General features: G+C 42.9%; 1 protein-coding gene across 3 annotated transcripts in view; it reads right to left on the bottom strand.

Moving 5' to 3' along the window:
- col27a1b (collagen, type XXVII, alpha 1b) overlaps positions 1 to 26,219 on the bottom strand; it is a 591,032-nt gene that overhangs the window by 345,157 nt on the left and 219,656 nt on the right. For all 3 annotated transcript variants that reach the window (XM_059993655.1, XM_059993656.1, XM_059993657.1), the window contains 3 exons: positions 15,063 to 15,116; positions 12,970 to 13,014; positions 5,980 to 6,033 (listed from right to left, as the gene is read on the bottom strand). In XM_059993655.1, coding sequence (XP_059849638.1) covers positions 5,980 to 6,033; positions 12,970 to 13,014; positions 15,063 to 15,116 — 153 coding nt within the window. The remainder of the gene's footprint in view (positions 1 to 5,979; positions 6,034 to 12,969; positions 13,015 to 15,062; positions 15,117 to 26,219) is intronic.

Genomic DNA, 26,219 nt, shown 5'->3' on the forward strand with positions numbered 1-26,219 from the left:
TGTGGAGTGGTGGTGTGCAGTGATGGTGTGGGGTGGTCGTGTAGGTGTTAGTATGTGGTGGTGGTGTGGATTGATGGTGTGGAGTGATGGTGTGGAGTGGTGGTGTGGAGTGATGGTGTGGAGTGGTGGTGTGGATTGATGGTGTGGAGTGATGGTGTGGAGTGATGTTGTGGAGTGATGGTGTGGAGTGATGGTGTGGACTGGTGGTCTGGAGTGATGGTGTGGAGTGGTGGTGTGGAGTGATGTTGTGGAATGATGGTGTGGAGTGATGTTGTGGAGTGATGGTGTGGAGTGGTGGTGTGGAGTGGTGGTGTGGGGTTGTAGTATGGAGTGGTGGTGTGGAGTGGTGGTGTGGAGTGATGGTGTGGAGGGGTCGTGTGGAGTGATTGTGTGGAGTAGTAGTTTGGAGGTGGTGTAGAGTGATGGTGTTGAGTGGTGGTGTGGAGTGGTGGTGAGGAGTGACGGTGTGGACTCGTGGTTTGGAGCGATGGTGTGGAGTCGTGGTTTGGAGTGATGGTGTGGACTGATGGTTTGGAGTGATGGCGTGGAGCGATGGTGTGGAATGATGGTGTGGAGTGATGGTGTGGAGTGGTGGTGTGGAGTGATGGTGTGGAGTGGTGGTGTGGAGTGATGGTGTGGAGTTGTGGTGTGGGGTTGTAGTATGGAGTGGTGGTGTGGAGTGATGGTGTGGATTGGTGGTGTGCAGTGATGGTGTGGAGTGATGGTGTGGACTGATGGTGTGGAGTGATGGTGTGGAGCGATGGTGTGGAGTGATGGTGTGGAGTTGTGGTGTGGAGTGATGATGTGGAGTGATGGTGGGGAGTGTTGGTGTGGAGTGATGGTGTGGAGCGGTGGTGTGGAGTGATTGTGTGGAGTGGTGGTGTGGAGTGGTAGTATGGAGTGATGGTGTGGAGTGATGGTGTGGAGTGGTGGTGTGGAGTGATGGTGTTGAGTGGTGGTGTGGAGTGATGGTGTGGAGTGATGGTGTGGAGTGATGGTGTGGAGTGACGGGGTGGAGTGATGGTGTGGTGTGGTGGTGTGGACTGATGGTGTGGGGTTGTAGTATGGAGTGGTGGTGTGGAGTGGCGGTGTGGAGTCCTGGTGTCGAGTGATGGCGTGGAGTGGTGGTGAGGACTGATGGTGTGGAATGATGGTGTGGAGTGTTGTTGTGGAGTGGTGGTGTGGAGTGGTGGTGTGGAGTGGTGGTGTGGAGTGATGGTGTGGAATGATGGTGTGGAGTGATGGTGTGGAGTGATGGTGTGGTGGTGGTGTGGAGTGGTGGTGTGGAGTGATGTTGTGGTGTGGTGGTGTGGAGTGACGGAGTGGATTGATGGTGTGGAGTGGTGGTGTGGACTGATTGTTTGGAGTGGTAGTATGGAGTGGTGGTGTGGAGTGATGGTGTGGAGTGATGGTGTGGAGTGGTGGTGTGGAGTGATGGTGTTGAGTGGTGGTGTGGAGTGATGGTGTGGAGTGACGGGGTGGATTGATGGTGTGGAGTGGTGGTGTGGACTGATTGTTTGGAGTGGTAGTATGGAGTGGTTGTGTGGAGTGATGGTGTGGTGTGGTGGTGTGGACTGATGGTGTGGGGTTGTAGTATGGAGCGATGTTGTGGGGTCATGGTGTGGAGTGATGGTATGGACTGTTGGTTTCGAGTGATGCTGTCGAGTGTTGGTGTGGAGTGATAGTGTGGGGTGGTCGTGTGGTGTGGTAGTATGGAGTGATGGTGTGGAGTGATGGTGTGGAGTGTTAGTATGGAGTGATGGTGTGGAGTGACGGTGTGGAGTGGTTGTGTGGAGTGTTAGTATTGAGTGATGGTGTGGACTAATGTTGTGGAGTGATGGTATGGAGTGATGGTGTGGAGTGGTGGCGTGGAGTCCTGGTGTGGAGTGATGGTGTGGAGTGGTGGTGAGGACTGATGGTGTGGAATGATGGTGTGGAGTGATGGTGTGGAGTGCTGGTGTGGAGTGATGGTGTGGAATGGTGGTGTGGAGTGATGGTGAGGCGTGGTGGTGTGGAGTGATGGAGTGGAGTGATGGTGTGTAGTGATGGTGTGGAGTTGTGGTGTGGAGTTGTGATGTGGAGTGATAGTGTGGAGTGTTGGTGTGGAGTGGTGGTGTGGAGTGGTGTATGGAGTGATGGTGTGGAGTGGTGGTGTGGGGTTGTAGTATGGAGAGGTGGTGTGGAGTGATGGTGTGGATTGGTGGAGTGGAGTGGTGGTGTGGAGTGGTAGTATGGAGTGATGGTTTGGAGTGATGGTGTGGACCGGTAGTGTGGAGTGATGGTTTGGAGTTGTGGTGTGGAGTGATGGTGTGGAGTGGTGATGTGGAGTGATGGTGTGGAGCAGTGGTGTGGAGTGACTGTGTGGAATGATGGTGAGGAGTGGTGGTGTGGAGTGATGGTGTGGAGTGATGGTGTGGAGTGGTGGTGTGGAGTGATGGTGTTGAGTGGTGGTGTGGAGTGATGGTGTGGAGTGATGGTGTGGAGTGATGGTGTGGAGTGACGGGGTGGAGTGATGGTGTGGTGTGGTGGTGTGGACTGATGGTGTGGGGTTGTAGTATGGAGTGGTGGTGTGGAGTGGCGGTGTGGAGTCCTGGTGTCGAGTGATGGCGTGGAGTGGTGGTGAGGACTGATGGTGTGGAATGATGGTGTGGAGTGTTGTTGTGGAGTGGTGGTGTGGAGTGGTGGTGTGGAGTGGTGGTGTGGAGTGATGGTGTGGAATGATGGTGTGGAGTGATGGTGTGGAGTGATGGTGTGGTGGTGGTGTGGAGTGGTGGTGTGGAGTGATGTTGTGGTGTGGTGGTGTGGAGTGACGGAGTGGATTGATGGTGTGGAGTGGTGGTGTGGACTGATTGTTTGGAGTGGTAGTATGGAGTGGTGGTGTGGAGTGATGGTGTGGAGTGATGGTGTGGAGTGGTGGTGTGGAGTGATGGTGTTGAGTGGTGGTGTGGAGTGATGGTGTGGAGTGACGGGGTGGATTGATGGTGTGGAGTGGTGGTGTGGACTGATTGTTTGGAGTGGTAGTATGGAGTGGTTGTGTGGAGTGATGGTGTGGTGTGGTGGTGTGGACTGATGGTGTGGGGTTGTAGTATGGAGCGATGTTGTGGGGTCATGGTGTGGAGTGATGGTATGGACTGTTGGTTTCGAGTGATGCTGTCGAGTGTTGGTGTGGAGTGATAGTGTGGGGTGGTCGTGTGGTGTGGTAGTATGGAGTGATGGTGTGGAGTGATGGTGTGGAGTGTTAGTATGGAGTGATGGTGTGGAGTGACGGTGTGGAGTGGTTGTGTGGAGTGTTAGTATTGAGTGATGGTGTGGACTAATGTTGTGGAGTGATGGTATGGAGTGATGGTGTGGAGTGGTGGCGTGGAGTCCTGGTGTGGAGTGATGGTGTGGAGTGGTGGTGAGGACTGATGGTGTGGAATGATGGTGTGGAGTGATGGTGTGGAGTGCTGGTGTGGAGTGATGGTGTGGAATGGTGGTGTGGAGTGATGGTGAGGCGTGGTGGTGTGGAGTGATGGAGTGGAGTGATGGTGTGTAGTGATGGTGTGGAGTTGTGGTGTGGAGTTGTGATGTGGAGTGATAGTGTGGAGTGTTGGTGTGGAGTGGTGGTGTGGAGTGGTGTATGGAGTGATGGTGTGGAGTGGTGGTGTGGGGTTGTAGTATGGAGAGGTGGTGTGGAGTGATGGTGTGGATTGGTGGAGTGGAGTGGTGGTGTGGAGTGGTAGTATGGAGTGATGGTTTGGAGTGATGGTGTGGACCGGTAGTGTGGAGTGATGGTTTGGAGTTGTGGTGTGGAGTGATGGTGTGGAGTGGTGATGTGGAGTGATGGTGTGGAGCAGTGGTGTGGAGTGACTGTGTGGAATGATGGTGAGGAGTGGTGGTGTGGAGTGATGGTGTGGAGTGATGGTGTGCAGTGATGGTGTGGAGTTGTGGTGTGGAGTTGTGGTGTGGAGTGATGGTGTGGAATGGTGGTGTGGAGTGATGGTAAGGAGTGGTGATGTGGAGTGATGTTGTGGAGTGATGGTGTGGAGTGGTGGTGTGGATTGATGGTGTGGAGTGATGGTGTGGAGTGATGGTGTGGAGTGGTGGTGTGGATTGATGGTGTGGATTGATGGTGTGGAGTGATGGTGTGGAGTGATGGTGTGGAGTGATGGTGTGGAGCTATGGTGTGGAATGATGGTGTGGAGTGATGGTGTGGAGTGGTGGTGTGGAGTGATGGTGTGGAATGATGATGTGGAGCAATGGTGTGGAGTGATGATGTGGAGCGATGGTGTGGAGTGATGGTGTGGGGTGATGGTGTGGACTGATGGTGTGGGGTGGTAGTATGGAGTGATGATGTGGAGTGACAGTTTGGAGTGACGGTGTGGAGTGATGGTGTGGACTGATGGTGCGGAGTGGTGATGTGGAGTGATGGTGTGGAGCAGTGGTGTGGAGTGACTGCGTGGAGTGATGGTGAGGAGTGGTGGTGTGGAGTGATGGTGTGGAGTGATGGTGTGCAGTGATGGTGTGGAGTTGTGGTGTGGAGTTGTGGTGTGGAGTGATGGTGTGGAGTGGTGGTGTGGAGTGATGGTGTGGAGTGGTGGTGTGGATTGATGGTGTGGAGTGATGGTGTGGACTGATGGTTTGGAGTGGTGGTGTGGAGTGATGGTGTGGAATGATGATGTGGGGCGATGGTGTGGAGTGATGGTGTGGAGCGATGGTGTGGAATGATGGTGTGGAGTGATGTTGTGGGGTGGTAGTATGGAGTGATGGTGTGGAGCGATGGTGTGGAGTGATGGTGTGGAGTGATGGTGTGGACTGATGGTGCGGAGTGGTGGTGCGGAGTGATGGTGTGGAGTGATGGTATGGAGTGATGGTGTGGAGCGATGGTGTGGAATGATGGTGTGGAGTGATGTTGTGGACTGGTAGTATGGAGTGATGGTGTGGACTGATGGTGTGGAGTCTTGGTGTGGAGTGATGGTGTGGAGTGATGTTGTGGACTGGTGGTGTGGAGTGATCGTATGGAATGATGGTGTGGACTGGTGGTGTGGATTGATGGTGTCGAGTGATGGTGTGGACTGATGGTGTGTAGTCGTGGTTTGGAGTGATGGTGTGGAGTGGTGGTGTGCAGTGATGGTGTGGGGTGGTCGTGTAGGTGTTAGTATGGGGTGGTGGTGTGGACTGATGGTGTGGAGTGATGGTGTGGAGTGATGGTGTGGAGTGATAGTGTGGAGTGATGGTGTGCAGTGGTGTTTTGGAGTGATGGTGTGGAGTGGTGGTGTGGAGTGATGATGTGGAGTGGTGGTGTGGACTGATGGTGTGCAGTGATGGTGTGGAGTGATGATGTGGAGTGGTGGTGTGGACTGATGGTGTGCAGTGATGGTGTGGAGTGATGATGTGGAGTGGTGGTATGGAGTGATGGTTTGAATTGGTAGTATGGAGTGATGGTGTAGAGTAATAGTGTGGATGGACAGTGTGGAGTGACGGTGTTGGAGTGATTGTTAGGAACCAATATTCAGCCTTTTGTGTAACATTCCCTCACTGTCACCCTGACACTTGAAAGCTTCTGAAGGATGAGCAGCACTGTCCTCATTGTGTCAGATAAACCAGTTATTTCTGTCTGTAAATCTTGCACCATCAACACTTTAAACAGTTTTTTAAAAGGATGTGTTTTCTATTGCGATTGAGATTTCAAAGATTTAATCTAACGGAGCTCTTAACAGTATAGACTGCTATCTTGGCAATTTGGTTCATTTATCAGGCCCTGGACTAATTTATAAAGGAAATAAAATTCAGAAATAAACTTCCTTTTTATGCATCCTTGATAAATAACTCTGGCATAAAAAAGGCACTACAGCTTACTCATGGATAGCAACAAGAAAGACCGAAACAGAGGTTGTATTAATACCAATAATTGCTGTTTAAATCTGATATATAAACTTGGGAATAAATAGGTCAAATTAATCATGTTGAATCTCATTATCAAACCATTGTCTAACTTACCTTATCACCAGGGAAACCCGGTTCTCCTGGTATTCCTGGAATGCCCTCATCACCCTAGACTCAGTACAAGACAACATACTGTTAGATCATTGCTATGTTGCTAAACACTGAAGCACACAATAAATCTGTCACATTGCCTCATAAATCTTAATGCTATGGATATCAAACAACTTGAGTGTCATTCTAAACATAGTTTACAAGTAAGCATATTACAATATTGTTTCATTATTCTGGATTTAAATGTGGACATTTCTCCATCATTCTACCATTGCTCAGCTATCACTCATAACGTGAACAATGTACAAACGTTTGTACATTAACGACAACAAAGTTAGTTGCAGCTTTATCACTACAGACAATGCACAACTGCAAAGCATTGAACTGAAGCAAAATATAGCAAGCACTGAAATGGGAAGAGGTGCCAACAATGCTGCAAATTCATAGCCAATTTGACAGCATCTTTTTCCGGAAGAGGAATGGTAACAGCAGAATTCTAGAGGTGATAAAAATAGCAATGAGTATTCACTGAAAGAAATCTCTGGTAGATTGACGGTGAACAGAGAAGAAACCCTTTTGTTGTTCTGAGATGGAAAGTAACAACATGTAGAAAATGGAATGGATTATCATTGACTAGGATGCCGGAAATTCCTTGACAGAGGAACAAGGAAACCATGTAAAAATGCTGGCGACGAAGCTGGCATCACTGGAAAAGTGGAATAGGGAACAAGTTTCCATTGGAGCTCAATGTAAGTTCATCTTTTGACCAGGTGGACCAGATCTTTCTGTATACAGTTCACCAAGATGGAAGTTCCACATTCACTTCCAACTCTCATTCCACACCACTCCCCCATTGTTTCATGACATTCCTTCCTCTTGAACTTCAACTGTTGCTAATTCCCGTATCACAGCCTTTCCTGTTGTTTTCATTATTCTTTGATTTTTATCTTACCTCAAGTATTTCTCAATTCTGATTAAAGGTCTCTGACTGAAAACATCAATTATTTTTCTTTCTCTACAGATGCTGCCTGACCCTTCAATATTCTGTGTTTTTTAATGCAGATTTCCAGCACAAATGGTATACTACACACACAAGCAAGATTGTAGATGATGGAAATCCAAATCAACACACACAAAATCTGGGCGGAACACAGTAGGTCAAGCTGCATCTATGGAAATAAATAGACAGTCACTGTTTGGTGCTGAGACCTTTCTTCAGGACTGAAGAGTCTTGGCCTGAAATGTTGACTATCTATTCATTTCCATAGATGCTGCCTGACCTGCTGAGTTCCTCCAGCACTTTGTGTGTGTTGCTGCAAATAGTATTTTAGTTGTTTTCCTTTCACCCATCCTTCTGATAATAAGATGAAGTAACCTGTCACATATCTTTTCACATTGATCCACTATTAATCGCTTATCAATTCATTCACGTAAAGCCCTCAAAGTTACGAAATGGCCAATCAATAAATCTCGGTACCAATGAACTCAAGACTTGTGATTGTGGCTCAGGAAATGAAAGTATTCTTGTGCTGGTAGGGGTACAGAGGCAATTCACCAGGATGGTGTCTGGATAAGAACAATAGTTATAAAGAGAAACTAGATGGGCTAGATTTGTTTTCCCTGGATCAAAGGAGATAGAGGGATGACCTTTCATGGAGCAGGATTTCCATCCTGGGGTCTGTGGACCCTTTGTTTAATGGTATTGGTCCAAGGCATAAAAAAGGTTGGGAATCGATGTTATAAAGTTATGATGGGTATAGATAAGCAATGATCTTTTTCTCATAGTGAGGTGGTCTAAGACAAGAGGCAATAGATTTAAAGTGAGTAGAAGAGGATTCAGGGTGGACCTGAGAGGAAGATAGCTGAAGCCTGGAGTACACTACCTCAAGAGTGGTGAAGGCAGATATTTTCACAACATGCATCTAGACAAGAACTCCTCTTGCCAAACTTAGAAGGCTACAGATTTGTGCAGATATATTGGGCAGTGCGTATGTGGTGGGTCAAAGAGCTTATTTGTTCATCGGATGATGAAACATCTCTACTTCACGATTGGCCTGCTTTCAGGCTGAAGGATGAAGAATGCTGCCAAATCTAATTGGTCCACATAATGACATATGAGTGAAACCAAGTGGTTCTTTTGATGTCTATAACTTTCAGAGATCAAAGAGTCCTTTCTGTTTACACTTTCATGAATATTTCAAAAAGCACTGTTTCTCTGACAAAACAAGCACTTTTTAAATGCAAGTACCCACATCCAAGATTTTTTCGGCATATTTGAGTTGAAACAAACTTGTCTATTTTACTTTGAGTACATATCTTTTCAAGTGCTAACTTGATAGTTATCACACAGAGGTAACACTGCAGGCAGGTCAATATAGCAAACAGACAAGAAGCTCTTGCCTAGAAATTACACTGCATTCTTATAATGGGGAGCCAATGACATATTTCATTTTGTAGCCCTCATATTAAAATTTCATACAGCTCAATTTAGAGCTGCTGGGTAATATTTTCAGAGGGCAAGCTTGTGAGATAATAGTCTCAGCTTCTGTTGGGCCTCTGCAGAGACTTGGAGATTGGATTGGGACATCAGAGAAGAATACTGAGAGATGAGGAGACTGTTCTGTTCTTGGTGGTGGTAGGGGGAGAGGAAATTAGGAGATGTGCTGGGAGGAACGTCAGCACACAGGGTTATGGATGGGAGTGGAATCAGGGATTGGAGGCACATTAGGAGAGGTGGAACTTACAGTAAATAAGGACCAGCAGTGGGTTTGCTGGGTTAAAAATCACAAAATGAAGTGGTGGGGTATGTTGCCAAGATTAAAGGAGGGAGTTCATTTATTTAACTGACTCCTAGTTTGACACATTGCTGGTAACACCATGTTACCCTGGGATTGCCCTATGACAGGATTCCCCAGCCCCAGGTAGTCTTTGGGTGCTCTAATTTGCTAATCAAAGCTTGCACAGGGAATGACATTATCCTTTTTGCATGAGTGAATGTTGTCACGAATCCAATCAAGTTTTCAGATTAATGGAAAACAACCCAGATCAAATTGATATTTGCGAGGAAAAAATATCCACTTGAGTATCTGGTCTCAGCTTCAGAAGAGTACTCATTCTCTTGAAAAATTCTTTCTTGTTGCCTTTTAAAGGTAAGAATTGATTGTTTATGAGTTGATTTCAACATTATTTCGCCACTGCTAAAATTGTTTAACATCACTGTAGTAAAGCCAAGCCAAATGTATACATTCCATTTTTAAGCAGTGGAAGCAAATAGATCTTGAACTTGCTGCTTTGGAATAAAAACCATTTCAGAAGCCACTGGACTTCCAGCGAAATTTAGGTTGGGTGGTCACCATAATAGATGGCTCATCGCTAACATTCTTCAAGTAAAATGAAAATCAAATCTACCACATATTTTTAACTTCTCAAAATATTTAGATTATTGAAATACAAAATATAATAAAAGACTGAAAAATATAATTTCTATCCCAGTTGTGTAGTTACATTAACAGACTTCTTTTGTACTTAGTCTAGCAGTCAAAAAGATAATAAGGTTTTTAATAGTGATGGAGATTAGTAAAAATCTACCTGAATGTTGACATTTAACAATCAATGTTTAACTTCTTGAAATTACACACATTATTTAGTTGGATTTTTAATATAATAAATGTAAAACAATTATGTTAAATGCAGGTTATTAACTTCGGGAGCACTCAAAGAAACTCCATAAACAAATGACTGAACATTATCTTCCTGGAACTTCTAACTTTTAAACAAAGGAAATGCAACGGCAAGGCCAAGAATGTGTGAGAATATATTTATTTTGGCCAAGCTAGAAAATAATTATATATGGATTGCTGAGATAAATAGCACAGTCTTTATGATGCCTTTATGATGCATTTATGATGCCATTACTCCTTAATCAATCTTTCTTTATTTTATTAATCTGATATGAGGATTTAACAGCAATTTACAAAATGTACAGCAGAGCCTACTCCCATTTGGATAAGCAGAGCAGCAGCACTGTGAGGATCATGTTTTTGATTCTCAAGTGCATTCAATACCATACAACCCTCATTGCTAGGGGAAAAGCTCTGTTCAATGCAGGTTGGCACTTCCATTGCATCCTCCATAATGGACTACCAGAATGGCAGACCACAGTTTGTGCTGCTTCAGAGCTTGTGTCAGACGTGGCTATAAGTAGCTCTGGTTCCCTTCCTGTTTATCTTGTGTAACAACAATGAGTCACTGAGTCATGTCATTGGCAGAAATACTCTGATGACTCAACAATAGTTGGGTGTATAAAGGGAAGATGGGAGGTTGAAAATAGGGCTCTGGTGGAGGACTTTGTCAAACTGTTCAAGCTGAATCATCTGCAGCCCAACATCAGTAAGACAAAGGAGATGAAGACTAAGCCTACACTGCTCCCTGTTACTATCGATGGAGAGGACGTGGATGAGGTGAGGACCTACAAGTGCCTGGGGGTGCACCTGGATGACAGACTTGAGTGGAGCACCAGCACGGAGGTGGTGTGTACAAGAAGGGCCAGAGACACCTCTACCTCCTCAGGAGACTGAGATCCTTTGGAGCATGCAGGCTTCTCCTTCACATGTTCTACCAGTCCGTCATCGCCAGTACAATCTTCTATGCGGTGGTGTGCTGGGGTAATGACATCAATACGGTGATGCCAGCAGGCTCAATAAACTGATTCGAATGGCTGGCTCTGTTACAGGAGTTGTGGTCTAACAAAGGACCCTACAGAAAATCTTTGCAATTCTCACCCTCTGCATGCCACCTTGACTGAACAGAGGAGCACTTTTAGTAATAAACTAAGACAAATACACTGCTCCAAGAGTGCTATTTGAGGTCATTCTTACCCACAGACGTTAGGCTCTGTAATGAGTCAACCTACAGGTGGGGAAGTGATGACCCCTTCCTGTTAGACTGATTGAGGTAACTTTTTTTTAATTTCTCTTCTAATATTTGTACATTTGTATATCTATGCACTTGTAATGCTACACAGACACTGTCATTTCCTTTGGGTTCAATAAAGTACCTGTCTATCTACAAAAATGTTTTCAGCACACAAAACATTTATAAAAATGTTATCCGTGAAAGATGATCAACTCCTGTACATGTAGAGTAATGAGCAAAGAATGGTTCCCCCCAAGTCATAAAACCAAAACAAACTTCTAGCATGTAAACCTAGCTCGTTACACAATGGTGGTTAAATATGACGTTTAGCTATTTCTATATAAGCCTGAAGGGACACAATGTGTCAGGATTGAATTGCTCGGCTTCTTTCTATAAAAATAGTAGTACTACTGCTTTTCCCAAAAAGATGTTATTATGGTAGTATTTGGTTATTCTGAAAACATGCCACCTATAAAATATCCTGAGCAATCATATTGAAAAACCAAGACATGAGAATGAAGAACAATGCTGAAAGCCAGCTGTGATTAACCAGGTCAACATACACCTTCAGAGAATATGAGGTCACAACATACATTAGTTTCTTACAGGAAGAATACTTTAGTAGTATTCATAATATTTGATGGGTGAAATAATAAATTTGAAGTCAGCACAATACATCGATAGGCGAACAGGCTGTGCTACAGACGTTAGTCAAAGAATTTTCCCCATAAATCCTACAAATTAAGTTTCCAAACTTAGACATGCATCAATATTTCCAAAAAGAGAGAAAAGGGGTATTTAAAATATGATTTAGAGCTTCTGGTTTTCATCTCCTGTCAAACAAGAAAGCACTGAAAATAAAATAGGAACAGGAGTAACACACACAAAATGCTGGAGGAACTCAGCAGGCCAGGCAGCATCTATAGGAAAAGAGTCTGTGTTTCAGGCCGAGAGCCTTCATCAGGACTGGAGGGAAAAAAAGATGAGAAGTAGAGTTAAAAGGTGGGGTCAGGGGAGGGAAACACCAGGTGACAGGTGAAATGGGGAAGGGTGAAGTAAAGAGCTGGGAAGTTAATTGGTGAAAGACATACAGGGCTGGGGAAAACAGGGAGTCTGAGAGGAGAGGAATGAAGGCCATGGAAGAAAGAAAAAGGGGTGGAGCACCAGAGGGAGGTGATGGGCAGGCAAGGAGATAAGGTAAGAGAGGGAAAAGGGGATGGGGAATGGTGAAGGTGGGGAGGCATTACTGGAAGTTCAAGAAACTGACATTCATGCAATCAGGTTGGAGGCTACCCAGATGAAATATGAGATGTACCTCCAACCAATGTACATCGCAACATTAGAGGAGGTCATGGACTGATATGTTGGAATGGGAATGGGAAATGGAATTAAAATGGGTGGCCACTGGGAGGTGCTCGGTGAAGCCCCACCTTTTAACTCTACTCCGCATCTGTTTTCCTCCAGTCCTGCTCAAGGGCTGCAGCCCAAATCATTGAGTGTACTCTTCCTAGATGCTGCCTGGCCTGCTGAGGTCACCCAGCATTTTGTGTGTGTTGCTTGGACTTCCAGCACCTGCAGATTTTCCCTTGTTTGTGCTAGGAACCGGAGTAACTTGCTCTGCCATTCTACATGATCGTGCCTGATCATCAGAATACAATACCGTGTTCCTGCTGTTCCCCCATACCCCTTTCTTCCCATAAAATAGCAACAGCAATTTGCTTCTCTGTTGCCTTAGATAGGAGCAATTAATAGAAAATGGGGCTTATACAACTGTGCCAAATACAACAAACTACACTCCAGTGCAATAATGCAACATTAGATGTTGTTTTGCAAATTATTAACAAAACTAAATTTTAAAAAGAATTAAATGCAAAATTAGGAGGAAATAAACCCATTGCTAAAGAAAAACTCAATATTAGATAGATACAAGGCGGAAAATGTTATTTTTAAATCAGCAGTATAGCAACAGAGAGAATTCAATACTATGCTTTGGAATTATTATGCAATAGGGAATATTAAACTTGTGTTGGAAGGATGCATTAATATTTCATCAGTGCAATAAGGGAGTATTCAGATCACCTTATCACCTTTCAATCCTGGTTCTCCAGGGTTTCCCATCAGCCCCTAGGAAGATAAGCAAAAAACTTAGAAAATAGAAAACAGCACATGGATGTAATATTCTTTAAGTATAATTTATTAACATACATTAAAAAAAACTAAACTGGATTGAATTCATTGGTAGAATGTCATAGCTCACTCCATTGAGATGTTCCCACAACTGATGATCTCACTTCAAGGTCACCTTATTTCATGTTCTCATTATTTATTGCTATTTATTTATGTTTGCATTTGCACAGTTTGTTGTCTTCTGCACTCTAGTTGACCTTTCATTGATTCTGTTATAGTTACAATTTTATAGATTTGCTGAGTATGCCCACAGAAAAAATAATCATAGGGTTGTAAACGGTGACATATATGTACTTTGATAATAAGATTTTGAACTTTTAACTTTAACTTCAGTGCATGATTTTCAGCCCAACTGGTGGAAAAGTTCACTGTATGTCTACTGGATCTCTCATGACAATATCACAGAAAGGTTTCACAGTGACTTAGCCTCAATGTCATTTAATCAAACACTTACAGAACAGCATTCAGATGTTATTTACCATATAACACCAACTTGTATTAACCAAGCACATTGTTATTTTGTAAAACACCTCAAAAGCAGGAGTACATATAATTAAAATCTGCCTAAGTCACAAAAGAACATTCATAGAAGAATGCTTCAATGGGTAACTGAGTCCAACCTCAACGGGGGAAGAATTTAGGGAGCAAGTTCCACAGCTCAGGGAACTGGCAGCTGAAGGCACTGTGATTTTTAAGATGCTAGAAGCATGTAGAAGCAGGATTGTAGTGCTAGAAGAGGTTACAGAGAAAGGAAGGAGAAAGACTTGGGAGGGAGAGGATGTAAACTATTAAAACTGATATGTCATTTAATAAGATGTCACTGTATGTCAGCAAGTAAAGAGATGCCAGATGAATGAGAATTAGTGTGAATTAGGCCAAGTAAGCAAATTTTGGAATTCACTCAATTTCAGGCAGACTGGAAGACATGAGGCTGGAGAATAATATGTTTAAATAATGAGAAAGGAGAGAGAAATTCACGAATGAAGGATTCAGCGGTAAATGCATCAGATGATATTTAATGGGAATAAACAGACAGTCTCATTGATGGCATTGTACCCAGTCAAACTACATCCAGTTCCATCATTCCATCATTGTGTATGGAAGCAGTATTTCACACATTGAACACCAAACGTAATTTTCTCTGCAATTTTTCATTATTCTTTGATAGGCCATAAATTAAATTAAACTTTGGTCAGAATGAAGAAAAAGTACTTTAAGCAAATACAGAGGCAAAATAAGAAATCTCACAGAAATATTTATTTAATTGAGCAGCAGATATTCACCCCTATCAAACCAAATTTAATTGGTATTTGAATCTGAAAATTAGAATGCAGTAAGAAAATACTAGTGAATTTCTCAGGGGTTTGATGTACAGTGCTTTTAACATGGTAATATATTGCAGTTTATGTTTGGCCCCTTGCTATACAAGTAAACATCCACACAAAATATACTGTATACACTGAAATTTTATGGATACTCATTTGAGAGATGCTACTTGCTTCTAAGAGAGGCACACATTAACAAGTTCCACAATTTTATACTAATATGACGTGTATCCAAAGTAAAGTGGTGTTTTAAATATGTATACCTTGAAATTCATCCCTGATAACACTAAGCACGTTGTAATCATGATAATGTTCTAAAATTGGGATCTACTTCATTGAAGTCAATGTTGCACTGCATGTCACTTTCATACAATTAGCATATATATTAACCACTATACAGGCTTTGAACTGTATAAAATGTGATATACTATATGTATGCTCAGTCTATTGTTTACGACAAATAATTTGACCATAATAAAATATCACTTGAAAATTTCTTCAGATGTTCTGTGGAGAGCATTCTAACTGGCTGCATCACTGTCTGGTAATGGTGGGGCGGGTTGGGTGGGGGGTGGTTGTTGGAGACTACTGTACAGGATTGAAGTAAGCTGCAGAGAGAAAAAACAATTAACAAGACGAGTGTCGATGCAACCGTCTCACCTTTGGTCCAGGCCGTCCAGGCCTGCCCATTTTCCCAATTCTCCCCATATCACCCTGTGAAAAACAGGAAGGACAAGTCAATGGCTTCTTGCGAAGTTCACCGGCAAATAAAACAGTTAATGAAAAGAAATCACAAAAATGAGCTGGTTCTCAGTTCAGCTGAAACATGCTATTTATTCCTTGATCATTGTCAAGCACTTCCAGATCAGATACAACTCCAAGCTTTTTCTGACAGCATATTGCAAAACTTTGCTTCCAGTTACCGTTGGCACCGAGCATTCCCATTTTTTACTCATGACAGCTTTGAGGAATTATCTTGCAAGTGTCTAGAGAGTAAACTAATTGTTAACTATTGGCCAAATTTTGAACATTTCCACTGTACACTTCCACGTCCTGGGAACAAAATTAATACAATCCACAACATAATACTTAAAAACTACTAACATCAGCCACACAATAAACTTCTGCATGTTGATACCGCCTATAATATCACCAATTATATGCATTTATATAGAACTTCTACAAATGAAAAAATCCATTTGAGGCTCTTCAATTTGTTAATTGTTAGCACAAGTTAAATCTGTGGTTGTTTTGTGGTTAATTGAGAAATGCATCTGAGTATATAAACATTAAAGAATTGTTTCCACTGCTTACAGATATACTACAACACTGAAGATTTGGGATAGATTATTTTGTATAAAAAGTTTTAGTTTGCATCTAAGTAAGTCAAACATAAAGAATAAGTGCTGGAAATACTCAATAAGCCCAGCAATATCACCAGAATTTTCTTTGTGACCATGGGTACTATTCTTCTCCATCATCATGGTAGGTAAATAACTTGAACATTAGTTCTACTGATCTCTCCAAGGATGTTGCCCAACGTATGAGTATTTCTGTAATCTTCTGTTTTTCAGATTTCCAGTATGTAATCCAAATAATGCACAAATTACCAAATGGGTTATAACACTTCTAAGTAAGCACTTTGAAAGCTATGCTTTTAGGTGACATAGGAAACATGTGTGCAAAAGTTCACTGGTTATTCCTTGAGATATTCCAAAATCATGAAATGTGCCATATAGAGGCAATTCTTTTATTTTTTTCTGAGGCTCATGGGAAACCACAGGGCCAGAACTGTGCAACAGAAGGAAGAAAACAATCTGATTAAACTGGATCCTTTCTTGTGCTTTTGTAATAATTAACTTTTTGTTTACTTACAGCCCTTTCAAAAGGAAAGATTCTTGTGAGATTAGTTTGTTTGTTAATACCAGGATGACCACTGTTTCCTGAATAGTCTAATAACAAGAACAGACTTACAAAGTGTATTTTTTTTGATACAGCACGGAACAGACCCTTCTGACCCTTTGAGCTGTGCCGCCCCATCAACCACTGACAATCCTAACCTAACTACAGGACAATTTACAATGAGCAATTACCCTACCCAGTACATCTTTGGACTGTGGTAGGAAACCAGAGCACCCAGAGAAAACACAGAGATTCCACAGTGAGAACATAGAGACATAGGAAAATATACAGCACAATACAGGCCCTTTGGCCCACAAAGCTGTGCCAAACACGTCCTTACCTTAAAAATTACCTAGGGCTATCCATAGCCCTCCATTTGTCTGAGCTCCACATACTTGTCCAGGAGTCTCTTAAAAGACCCTATCGTTTCTGCGTCCACCACCATCACTGGCAGCCCATTCCACCCACTCAACACTCTCTGTTTAAAAAACTTACCCCTGGCATCTCCTCTGTACCTTCTTCCAAGCACCTTAAAACTTTGCCCTCTTGTGCTAGCCATTTCAGCCCTGGGGAAAAGCCTCTGACTATCCACATGATCAATGCCTCTCATCATGATATACACCTCTATCAGGTCACCTCTCATCCTCCGTCGCTCCAAGGAAAAAAGGCTGAGTTCATTCAACCTATTCTCATAAGGCATGCTCCCCAATCCAGGCAACAAACCTGTACAGAACATAAAAAGACTCCTTACAGATGGTGCCAGAGTGAGCTCTGACGCCCCATGCTGTAAAAGCGTTGCGCTAACTGCTACACTGACATGGTATCCATTAGCTGCCCTTTCTGCCTACTGCAAACCCTACCCAGCATAGAACAAGCAAAATGTGGCTTTAATAATGAGTTTATGGTGTATGCTTGGCAATACAACTGTGGTAAATTAAGATCTGTTTGGACTTCAGCAGGAGATCATCTCTTATGGGATAGACCTCCCCTAACTCTTCCACATCATCTGGGATATAACTACAACCTCATTATTGCATGCTTAAAAATTAATTTCTTACACACTTCTGAAAAGCATTTAACTATTAATACTAATGGACCCATTAGGATAAGTTGCTTTCAAATGCATTGACTGATATTTCAAGAAGGCATATGGGATGCTGGTTTTCATTATTAATAACATTTCCTCCCCGCTGATAAATTCCCCAAGTGGACCACAACCTTGTCATAGGGTTTGGAGGCTTGTGTGCCTCAGTGACCTGGAGAGCGATGTGGCCTAAAGTCAGGGCCTTGTGCTTTGGCTGTTTGGGTCACCCATGCCCTTTAAACAGGTTTAAGGGTAGAGGCCAGGCTAAGATCGATCTGCCGGTTCATGGGTTCATGGGACTGTGACTGGTCAAAAAAAATTGTTATGGGAATCAGCAATGAAGAATCCTCCTGTAATCTGTATGTGACGGTGTGTACGAAGATGGAGGTCTTTCATTGCCCTAAGCGTTAGCAGCATAATGGGAAGGAAAAAAAAATCACTGACAATTGAGACAGGCACACCACAAAGGTAGGTGCTTAGCCTAGTGTCCCCACGACTGCGTAGCTAAGCACAGCTCAAACAGCCTTCATAAGCTGCTGGGGTGGGAATGAGGAGGCATGCAGGAGTGGGACAGATCAGCTGGTTGAGCGGTGCCATGGCAACAGCCTCACACTCAACTTCAGCAAGACCGAGGAACTGATTGTGGACTTCAGGAAGGTGCAGTCAGGAGATTATTGAGGGGTCAGCGGTGGAAAAGCTTCTCCTGAGTGTCAGCATCTCAGAGTATCTGCCCTGGATCCAAACACATTAGTGCAATCATGAAGTCATCACACCAGCAGTCCTACCTCCTTAGGACTTTGAAGAGTGTCAACAAAGACGCCAGCAAATTTCTATGGATTTATGGCGGAGGGCATTCAGACTGGTTGCATTACTGCCTGGTAGGAAAGCTCCAATTCAGAATCAAAGACACTTGTAGAGGGTTAAAGTCTCAACCAGACTTAAGGACCTTTTCAAGAGACGGTGCCTCAAGAAGCAGTATCCAGCACTGAGGACCATCATCACCTAGGACATGCCCTCTTCTCATTACTATCAGAAAGGAGGAAGTACAGGAGCCTGAAGACCCACACTCAAAGATTCAGAAACAGCTTCTTCCACTTCACCACCACATTCCATGAACACTACCTCATTATTCCTTTCTCCTCATAACATATATCTATTACCTATAGTCAGTTTATGTTCTTGCATTGCTGTTGCAGAACAACAGTTTTCAGTTAAAATAAGACAGTGAGAGTAAATCTGATGTTGATCCGATTCGGATTCTGGGTTTCGTTCCTGCCTTGCTCGGGATTTGACAGGATGAGCTGGTGCAGCACACTCTGCAGCATCATCACCACTGTGACACCGTATTATAAAGGGACTGTGGATCTCATTCATAAGTCTTTGTGGCAGGACACATTTCTGCATCATCTGGCAAGCTCACTGCGGTTTGTGGCAGACTGCATACTTCAGTGTGTGGCTAAATGTGGCCCTTTAACCGGCTCTGTGAGAGTAACCAGTGAATCAAATCAAGCGGAAAGAAAGGGACCTAACTTTTCCTAACATCTCTTTTGATCAGCTCTGCACTAAGAACAGCTTTCCTCTGATGCATTCTCCACTTGTGAAAAGGATTACATGTCCTTGTGCAGATGGCAACAAGAACTGCACAGTCAAATTTCCCAGCAGGCAAGTTTCCCAACAAGCACAAGCTATGCTTTTGAATGTTCCTTTATTTTCTATGGTGTAGCATTGAAAAAGACAGCAAACCGTGATTTTCTTTTAAAGCACAAGAATTGCTGTGGTTCTCAGAAGCTGATTTACATCGGCCCTTCTAGAATCAATTGCAGTTACAGTACTGGGTTGCATTCCTAGCGATGATCATGTTTTTACAGTATGTTATAAAGTTCCCCATGAAAGGAGGAATGGAATTGAGGATTCACATTGCAGTGAGGAAGCTGAAGTTCAGCTGCAAAGCCCAAGTTGCTGAGATTTCGGTTCTGACAATTCATCGGGGAGCTTCATCATCCAGTAGAACTTCTAAGTTGTAACCTCATACCCTGTTACACTACAGATGCTAAAATTATTTTCAGCAATGCTATCTTTGTCAGGTATGCAATCTATTAAAAAACTGTTAAAGCATGTTCAGGAAAAGAAAAATTCTTTTGAAGTAAAAATCAGCAGATTGTAACAACAGTAGATTGTGGACTTACTTAAACATTGCAAATTTTTTGAGGGAGCAACCGAAACTTTACTTCATCTAAACTAAGCATTTGAGAAAAAGATATTGCTTAACAGTTCGCCTTGAAGTTTCATGCAGACTGAATGCTCCTCTAGGTAAAGAAGCATCACAAGAGGCTGCAGATGCATAAATTGAACAGCAACTATACGGGTAAGGTCCTGACGGAGAGTTTCAACCCAAACTATAGATCATTTTAACCCCCCCCACATGAAAAAAACAAGGATGTAATATTGAAACTTTATAAAGCACTACTGAAGCCTCACTTAGAGGATTGCGAGCAGTTTTGGGTCCCTTATCTTAGAAAAGATGTGCTGAAACAGGAGACGGATCAAAGGAGATTCACGAAAATGATTCCAAGATTGAATGGCTTGTCATATGAAGAGCATTTGATAGCTCTGTACTTGTATTCCCTTGGAATTCATAAGAATGAGGGATGACCTCATTGAAACCAATCAAATGGTGAAAGGTCTTGGTAGAGTGGATATGGAGAGGATGTTTCCTGTGGTGGGAGAGTCTAAGACAAAAGGACACAGCCTCAGAATAGAGGGGTGTCCTTTTAGAATGGAGATGAGGAGGAATTTCTTCTGCTAGAGAGTGGTAGATTGGTGCCATAGGCAGCTTTAGAGGCCAAGTCTTTATGTATATTTAAGGTAGAGGTTGATAAGATTCTTGATTGGTCAGGGCACGAAGGGATATGGGAAGAAGGCAGGGGACTGGGGCTGAGAGGAAAGTTGGATCAGTCATGATGAAATGGCAGAGCAGACTCCATGGGCCAAATGGCCTAATTCTGCTCCTATATCTTTATGGTCTCATGGACTCCCTTCCCGCACAGATGCTGCCTGACCCACCGAGTTCCACTGAAAATGCTGCTGGTTTTTATTACTCTGGTTATAAAAAGTTTCTCTCCACAACCATCTGAAAATATGTTTTTTTACGTCAGTAAAACACTAATAACGTTTTCTTAAGTGTTTTTAAGAGAACTACTTGGAGTAATTAAACCAATTAATAACCTGTTCCTCTAATAATACACAGTAGCTACACCTTCATCTGGTATTTAAAAGTCTTCAAAATATAATAGGCTCAATATTTTTAGAAGCCTAAGATTTAAACTGTTAGCTCGAAGATTTGTTATTTGTTCACTAAGGAGATCTATATCAAAGAAAAAAGGACATTTTCTTTATCATAGAAAAGTACAGCATAGAAATGGGCCCTTTGGCCCACCTAGTGCATGCTGAACCATTTAAACTGCCTACATCCATTGACATGCTCTGGGACTATAGCCCTCCATACCCCTACCATCCATGTACCGATCCACACTTCTCTTAAATATTGTAATCCAGTTCGCAAGCACCACTTGTTCTGGCAGCTCATTCCACATTTTCACATCCCTCTGAGTGAAGTTTCCCTTCATGTTCCCCTTAAACTTTTCCCCTTTCATCTTTAACCTAAGTATGTTGTTAACACTATGTACAGGAATATTGCTCACAATTATGTTCAGTTCCACATATTCAGTTCCATTGACTTCAGGTGAGCGCAACTAGGGGCTAATGCAAGGGTGTATTTAGCTTGTTATGGAGCAAAGATAAATCTTTACCCACAGTCACGTTTTGGCCACTTCTTTAGCTCATCTACTGTTCATTATCTGCACTAGGAAGGTAGATGACTGTGTGCAATGGCCCATTGTTCACTGCTCCCATATTTGAGTGGTTTCTCTCTCACTCGATGTTGTTGGAGGATATTACTGAAGTCCTGCGATTTATGGATTGGACTGTGAACTCTTTCAGTTTGTAATGTTGCTTTTTTTCATATTCTGTATTTTCATCCATTCTTTCTTGTTGACGTTTTGGTGCGATTTGTTAGTTTTTTGTGCAAAGGTTAGGGGGTTTGGTGTTCTTGCCGTTTGCATGATTTATTTTTCTGTGTGGGGAGGTATGATGTTTTGTTGACACTTGCACAACTTTTTTTGTGGGGGGGCTGATGATCTTGTTGATGTTTGGCACAATTTGTTAGATTTTAAGTGAGATGGGGGTGCTTGGGATTTGATGTTCTTGACGTTTGCATGATTTGTTTTTCTGCGTGGGGGGGTTTGATGTTGCCATTAGCATGATTTGTTTTTATTGTGCGGGGGAGGGATTGATGTTTTTCTTTGAACGGCCTCCATGGTTTTCTGTGTTTCAGAGTTGAATACTGCATACGTACTTGGATAATAAATAAACCTTTGAACTTTGAACCCTTTGAACCTTTATTCCTGCTTCTCATTCTGTTTAATCTGTAAACTCCAGACGTTACTCCACTTACACCTGCTTGATCTCAATCCTTGTGCAGTCCATTTGGTTATTTTCATTGCCTAAAATGGTGGTCAAATAATTTAGTGATTCACCTAGCAATGGCACTGGGTGACATAGAAGTATTTAGGAGGGATGATACTCCTCTCTTGTCAGATACTGAAGCATGTACCACCAGGCTCAGGGACTGCATCTATCCCAGTATTATCAGACTAAAGAACAGAACTTTTGTACAATAAGATAGACGCTTGGCCTCACAATCTACCTCATAATGACCTTGCACTTTAGCATTTGATTATTTGCATTATTTCTGCATTTCCCAGAAGACAGTTGCACAAGAAAATACAACTTTTAAAGTTATATTTTCTTAGTAGCCTGAAGGCAAGAAAGAAGAGGAAACTGTCACAATGGAAAAACTGACCAATCACACCCAGTGGATTTCAGCAAATAACCATATATAACCAAATAACCATACAACAATTACAGCACGGAAACAGGCCCTCTTGGTCCTTCTAGTCTGTGCCGAATGCTTACTCTCACCTAGTCTCACCGGCCCTCACTCAGCCCATAACCCTCCATTCCTTCCCTGTCCATATACCTATCCAATTTGGCTTTAAATGACAATTCCAAACCTGCCTGTACCACCTCTACTGGAAGCTCATTCTACACAGCTACCACTCTCTGAGTAAAGAAATTCCCCCTCATATTACCCTTAACCTTTTGCCCCCAACTCTCAACTCATGTCCTCTTGTTTGAATTTCCCCTACTGTCAATGGAAAAAGCCTATCCACATCAACTTTATCTATCCCCCTCATAAGTTTAAATTCCTCTATCAAGTCCCCCCTCAACCTTCTACGCTCCAAAGAATAAAGACCTAACTTGTTCAAACTTTCCCTGTAACTTAGATGCTGAAACCCAGGTAACATTCTATTAAATCTTCTCTGTACTCTCTCTATTTTGTTGACATCTTTCCTATAATTCAGTGATCAGAACTGTACACAATACTCCAAATTCGGCCTTACCAGTGCTTTATACAATTTTAACATTACATCCCAACTCCAATACTCAGTGCTCTGATTTATAAAGGCCAACATACCAAAAGCTTTCTTCACCACCCTATCCACATGAGATTCCACCTTCAGGGAACTGTGCACCATTATTCCTAGATCACTCTGTTCTACTGCATTCTTCAATGCCCTTCCATTTACCATGTACGTCCTATTTGGATTATTCCTACCAAAATGTAGCACCTCACACTTATCAGTATTAAACTCCATCTGCCATCGCTCAACCCACTCTTCTAACTGGCCTAAATCTCTCTGCAAACTTTTAAAACCTACTTCATTATCCACAACGCTACCTACCTTAATATCATCTGCATACTTACTAATCCAATTTCCCACCCCATCACCCAGATCATTAACTTATATGACAAACAACATTGGACTCAGTACAGATCCCTGAGGATCACTCCGAGGGAGGAGTTATGAAGTTTGATGGCCAAAGAATAACTTCCTATGATGCTCAGTGTTGCATCTCGGTGGAATGAGTCTCTGGCTGAATGTACTCCTGTGCCTAACCAGTACATTATGGAGTGGATGGGAGTCATTGTCCAAGATGGCATGCAACTTGGACAGCATCCTCTTTTCAGACACCACCGTCAGAGAGTCCAGTTCCACCCCCACAACATCACTGGCCTTACGAATGAGTTTGTTGATCCTGTTGGTGTCTGCTACCCTTAGCCTGCTGCCCCAGCACACAACAACAAACATGATAGCAATGGCCACCACAGACTCGTACAACATCCTCAGCATCGTCTGGCAGATGTTAAAGGACCTCAGTCTCCTTAGGAAATAGAGACGGCTCTGACCCTTCCTGTAGACAGCCTCAGTGTACTTTGACCAGTCCAGTTTATTGTCAATTCGTATCCCCAGGTATTCGTAATCCTCCACTATGTCCACACTGACTCCTTGGATGGAAACAGGGGTGACCAGTGCCTTAGCGCTCCTCAGGTCCACGACCAGCTCATTAGTCTTTTTCACATTAAGCTGCAGATGATTCTGCTCGCACCATGTGACAAAGTTTCCCACCATAGACCTGTACTCAGCCTCATCTCCCTTGCTGATGCATCCAACTATGGCCGAGTCATCAGAAAACTTCTGAAGATGGCAAGACTCGCCATCTTCCTAACTAACCTTCCGTGCTGAACCTTGTCAAAGGCCTTACTGAAGCCCATATAGACAACATCCACTGCTTTACCCTCGTCAACTTTCCTCGTAACCTCTTCAAAAAATTCTATAAGATTTGTCAAACATGACCTTCCACGCACAAATTCACGTTGACTGTTCCTAATCAGACCTAGTCTATCCAGATAATTATATATACCATCTCTAAGACTACTTTCCATTAATTTACCCACCACTGATGTCAAACTAACAGGCCTATAATTGCTAGGTTTACTCTTAGAACCCTTTTTAAACAATGGAACCACATGAGCAATACGCCAATCCTCCGGCACCATCCCTGTTTCTAATGACATTTGAAATATTTCTGTCAGAGCCCCTGCTATTTCTACACTAACCGCCCTCAAGGTCCGAGGGAATATCCTGTCAGGATCTAGAGATTTATCCAATTTTATATTTCTTAAAAGCGCCAGTACGTCCTCCTCTTTAATCGTCATAGTTTCCATAACTTCCTTACTTGTTTCCCTTACCTTACACAATTCAATATCCTTCTCCTTAATGAATACCGAAGAAAAGAAATTGTTCAAAATCTCCCCCCATCTCTTTTGGCTCCACACATAGCTGTCCACTCTGATTCTCTAAGGGACCAATTTTATCCCTCACTATCCTTTTGCTATTAATATAACTGTAGAAACCCTCGGATTTATTTTTACCTTACTTGCCAAAGCAACCTCGTATCTTCTTGTAGCTTTTCTAATTTCTTTCTTAAGATTCTTCTTACATTCTTTATATTCCTCGAGCACCTCATTTACTCCATGCTGCCTATATTTATTGTAGATATCTCTCTTTTTCCTAACCAAGTTTCCAATATCCCTTGAAAACCATGGCTCTCTCAAACTTTTAACCTTTCCTTTCAACCTAACAGGAACATAAAGATTCTGTAACCTCAAAATTTCACCTTTAAATGACCTCCATTTCTCTATTACATCCTTCCCATAAAACAACTTGTCCCAATCCACTCCTTCTAAATCCTTTTGCATCTCCTCAAAGTTAGCCTGTCTCCAATCAAAAATATCAACCCTGGGTCCAGTCCTATCTTTCTCCAAAATTATATTGAAACTAATGGTATTGCGATCACTGGACCCGAAGTGCTCCCCAACACATACCTCCATCACCTGACCTATTTCATTCCCTAACAGAAGATCCAACACTGCCCCTTCTCTAGTTGGTACCTCTATGTATTGCTGTAAAAAACTGTCCTGCACACATTTTACAAACTCCAAACAATCCCTTTTACAGTATGGGCTTCCCAGTCTATGTGTGGAAAATTAAAATCTCCCACAATCACAACCCTGTGCTTACTACAAATATCTGCTATCTCCTTGCAAATGTGCTCCTCCAATTCTCGCTCCCCATTAGGTGGTATATAATACACCCTTATAAGTGTTACTACACCTTTCCCATTCCTCAATTCCACCCAAATAGCCTCCTTAGACGATTTGGGTCTAACCCTCTAATCTATCCTGCCAGAGCACCGCTGTAATATTTTCTCTGACAAGCAACGCAACACCTCCCCCTTTTGTCCCTCCGATTCTATCACACCTGAAACAACAAAATCCAGGAATATTTAGTTGCCAATCACACCCCTCCTGAAACCATGTTTCACTAATAGCTACAACATCATATTTCCAGGTATCAATCCACACTCTAAGCTCATCCACCTTTCTTACAATACTCCTAGCATTAAAATAAATGCATTTAAGAAATTCTCCACCTCTTCCTCTCTGTTTATCTCTAACAGTACAAATAACTTTACTGTCATCTTTTTCTTCCTTCTCTCATACATCTGTTCCTACACTCTGGTTCCCCTCCCCCTTCGTATCTAGTTTAAATCCACTGGAGCCTCTCTAGCAAACCCACCTGCAAGAATATTTGTCCCCCTCCAGTTCAGATGTACACCGTCCCACTGGAACAGGTCTTCCTTCCCTGGAAAACTGCCCAATTATCTATAAATCTGAAGCCCTCCCTCCTGCACCATGTCTTCAGCCACGTGTTGATCTGCACTATCTTACTATTTCTAAACCCACCTGCACGTGGGATTGGTAGCAATCCTGAGATTGCTAACCTGGAGGTCCTGTCCTTTAACTT

The sequence above is a fragment of the Hypanus sabinus genome, chromosome 18, assembly GCF_030144855.1.
Source record: "Hypanus sabinus isolate sHypSab1 chromosome 18, sHypSab1.hap1, whole genome shotgun sequence".
In the NCBI taxonomy this organism is placed as follows: Eukaryota; Metazoa; Chordata; class Chondrichthyes; order Myliobatiformes; family Dasyatidae; genus Hypanus; species Hypanus sabinus.